General features: G+C 43.2%; 1 protein-coding gene across 1 annotated transcript in view; it reads right to left on the bottom strand.

The window, feature by feature from the left end:
• Nucleotides 1-2791, bottom strand: part of LOC107101937 (electrogenic sodium bicarbonate cotransporter 4-like) — a 72142-nt gene that overhangs the window by 23849 nt on the left and 45502 nt on the right. The window contains exons 15-16 of the mRNA XM_015401029.1: nucleotides 1409-1443; nucleotides 884-1075 (exon numbers count right to left, since the gene is read on the bottom strand). Of these exons, the coding sequence (XP_015256515.1) occupies nucleotides 884-1075; nucleotides 1409-1443 (227 nt within the window). The remainder of the gene's footprint in view (nucleotides 1-883; nucleotides 1076-1408; nucleotides 1444-2791) is intronic.

Raw genomic sequence — 2791 nt, 5'->3', positions numbered from 1 at the left:
ATGCACACTATTTCGTACGTTTTGGACGTTTTTCCTCAAAAAACCACATCAGTGCGCATGCGCTGGCAGACAGAAAATAAAACAGTTCCGCGGACGGACGTAAAACTGGGAAAAACAGTGCAATCATCACTTATTCATGTCTCTAACTATGTTGCTTGCTGTTTTATATCTTAGGGTTAGGGTCAGGGTCAGGACTAATTGAAATTTATATTCTATGTTCTTGAATGGGGCGTAAGATGCGCATGCGCATACGATGAAAAAAACGTCCAAAAAGTACGAAATTACGGTGCATAACTTTTCGTATGATTTCATACGAACTCATAATGAGAATACACTGACAGGAAGGCACCTTCCTATAAGGCAATTGTACTGTCTTATATAACATGACGCTGAATCTGCTGCGACTGCAAACCTTATTTCTTTCTTTTTCTTTTCATTTATTCATTTTTTTGTGTGTGGTAAACTGCAGCTAGGCTAATACTGCGATCAAAGACATCTTTTCATGCAGACCGGGCACCCGAGGGAACCGGCTTTAATTGATACTGCGTAATGATGATGGATATTACGCTGCTGTGCATTATGCATAGGCTCTCGTTGGACAGAAGTTCTGGACTCGTTATGAGTACTCTATGTAAACACCCAAAATTGAAAAAAAAAAATGCATAGAAAGATTTAGCCAGAAACACTCGGTAAATCGGCAAGGTGTGACAGGGGCCTAAACCCTTTCTTTTAAATTCTGGAGGTAGCACACAAAAATCATGAATGTTTTTGGCCGAATTCAGATGAGCAATTTAGGTTAATTCCAAGATTACAGTGAGATTAATCTAGATTAAAATAATGAATCTGCGTGTTAACTGCATGTGTTCATGAACAGTTCTGTTACCTTGGTGGGGAAGTAGCGGCTGAACTTGAACTTCTTCAGAGAGACCGTCATGGAGTAGGTGCCAAAGAAAAGGATGAAGGACATGAGGGCCAGGTCGGGGACAAATTTGCAGGACTTTCCCACCAGAGAGCCTCCATACTTCATGCACTCCTTCTTGCCCAGCTGACTCCAGTCCAGAGCTGTGACATTCAACTGGGATGGTGGGCGGCAGTGTTGGGCAGACAGGAGAAGGCGACAAGTGAAGTGTTTTGGCAAAGACACGAACAGAGTAAATATGTCAGCACGGGTCGGAAGTTAGAGACCACAGAGAAGAACTGGACGGCGGCAGGATCGACGGCAAGAAACAAACAAAGGCGGATAAGAGGAGAGCAAAGCCACTTCTGTCGCAATGAGGCGATGCTAGGGTTAGCTCTTTTCTAGCGTTTGGATTAATTTTGCAGCTGAAACTTTACGGAGGACGGACACAACTGGTTTACGATACAGAGAACCAAAAACCGAGTGAGAAAAGTGAAAACAAGCACTTACCCCAGAGACACTAGAGCTGTTATCTGGCATTGGAACTAAACCATTGAAGATGATTGCAGCCACTGTTAGTGAAGGGTGGAGAGAGACAAACACACAAACACATGGGGTAATGAGACAGAAAATAACAGGGGAGGGGAGGAAAACAAAAGGAGAGCAAAAAGAAATGCAAAACATGATGAGAATCCACCCGCTGGACATTGCTGTGAGCACTCGCAGACGCATGCAAACAAACAGAGAGGAACTCACTTGCAAAATACGGCAGCCGGATGTTTGAGCATGGTGAAAGCAAACAGAGACAAATCAGTTACAGAAATCAATGTCCACAAAAACTACTGCTAATATCCATCAATAATCAGCCCACATCTATGACTGTTTCTGTTCTTAGGGATTATTTTTTCCTGGAATCAGAGCTCTGTTCTGACTCTTGAAGGAGGAGGTTGTATTTTCCTGCAGCTCCTGTTCCTCCCTGATCTGTCCCTGCTTTGCTGTGTCTTGTATTTTCTAAGGACTCTCTTCATATCACCCAAATTCAAACAATGGATCTGGTCAGCCGGCCTCTCAATGCAATCGGTCAAATTTTTAACATATTTGGAATATTGGATTCGCCGTGTAGAGCCAGCAAGGAAAGACTCAAGGCTGACGGAAAATTCCTGTGCAGCCTGCTCTCAAAACAATAAGTGTTATCGTGGATTTGACCTCCCCCTTATCAAATCTACCCAGGATGTTATGGCGGAAGGGCCAAGAACTGCACCCCCCCCCTACCTGCAAACATCTGTGGATGCGTCCAGAACTTTAGTGCTAGTTTATAAACTTCCATCTTATCAAGAACAATGGCCTGTGGACAGCGTTCATGGACAAATTGAACACATAACTAATGCTCAAATGTCAGATTGACTTTCTTGTGGCTCCAGCCTCCGATGTGACCCTCTGCTGAAATGTTTGTCTCGTGATTTTATGTGCTTTCCTGGTGCTGAGGTTTTTTTGATATCTCAAACTGTATCCTGTTAAGGATAAAGGGTGAAATGTGCTTTTACCCCCCTCTCCATCCCAACACGGCTCCTATCTTTCCACAGAAATAAAGGCAGCGTTAGAGGGAACCGCCTCACGGTGAGGCCCTTGGCAGCCATAAGACCGTGCCATAGGCAGCGTTCTGCGGCACGTACGGCTTGTACTAAAACTGAAACCTTAATTACTATTTAAATTGTAGTTGACAATAAAGAAATTGAGTGATTGATTGTTTTTTAAAGATTTGTTAACTTTAAAGGAATAGTACACCCAAAACATGATTAGCCTTCATTTTCTACTGACCCCCATGCTGAACAAAACTCTGGAGTACTTTTTTGATATCTCAAATGCATCTGGAGATCTGGGAGGCTTCTTGCT

This window comes from Cyprinodon variegatus, unplaced genomic scaffold, assembly GCF_000732505.1.
Source record: "Cyprinodon variegatus isolate N-32 unplaced genomic scaffold, C_variegatus-1.0 Scaffold1174, whole genome shotgun sequence".
Classification (NCBI taxonomy): domain Eukaryota; kingdom Metazoa; phylum Chordata; class Actinopteri; order Cyprinodontiformes; family Cyprinodontidae; genus Cyprinodon; species Cyprinodon variegatus.
This window is presented reverse-complemented; position numbering and strand designations above follow the sequence as displayed.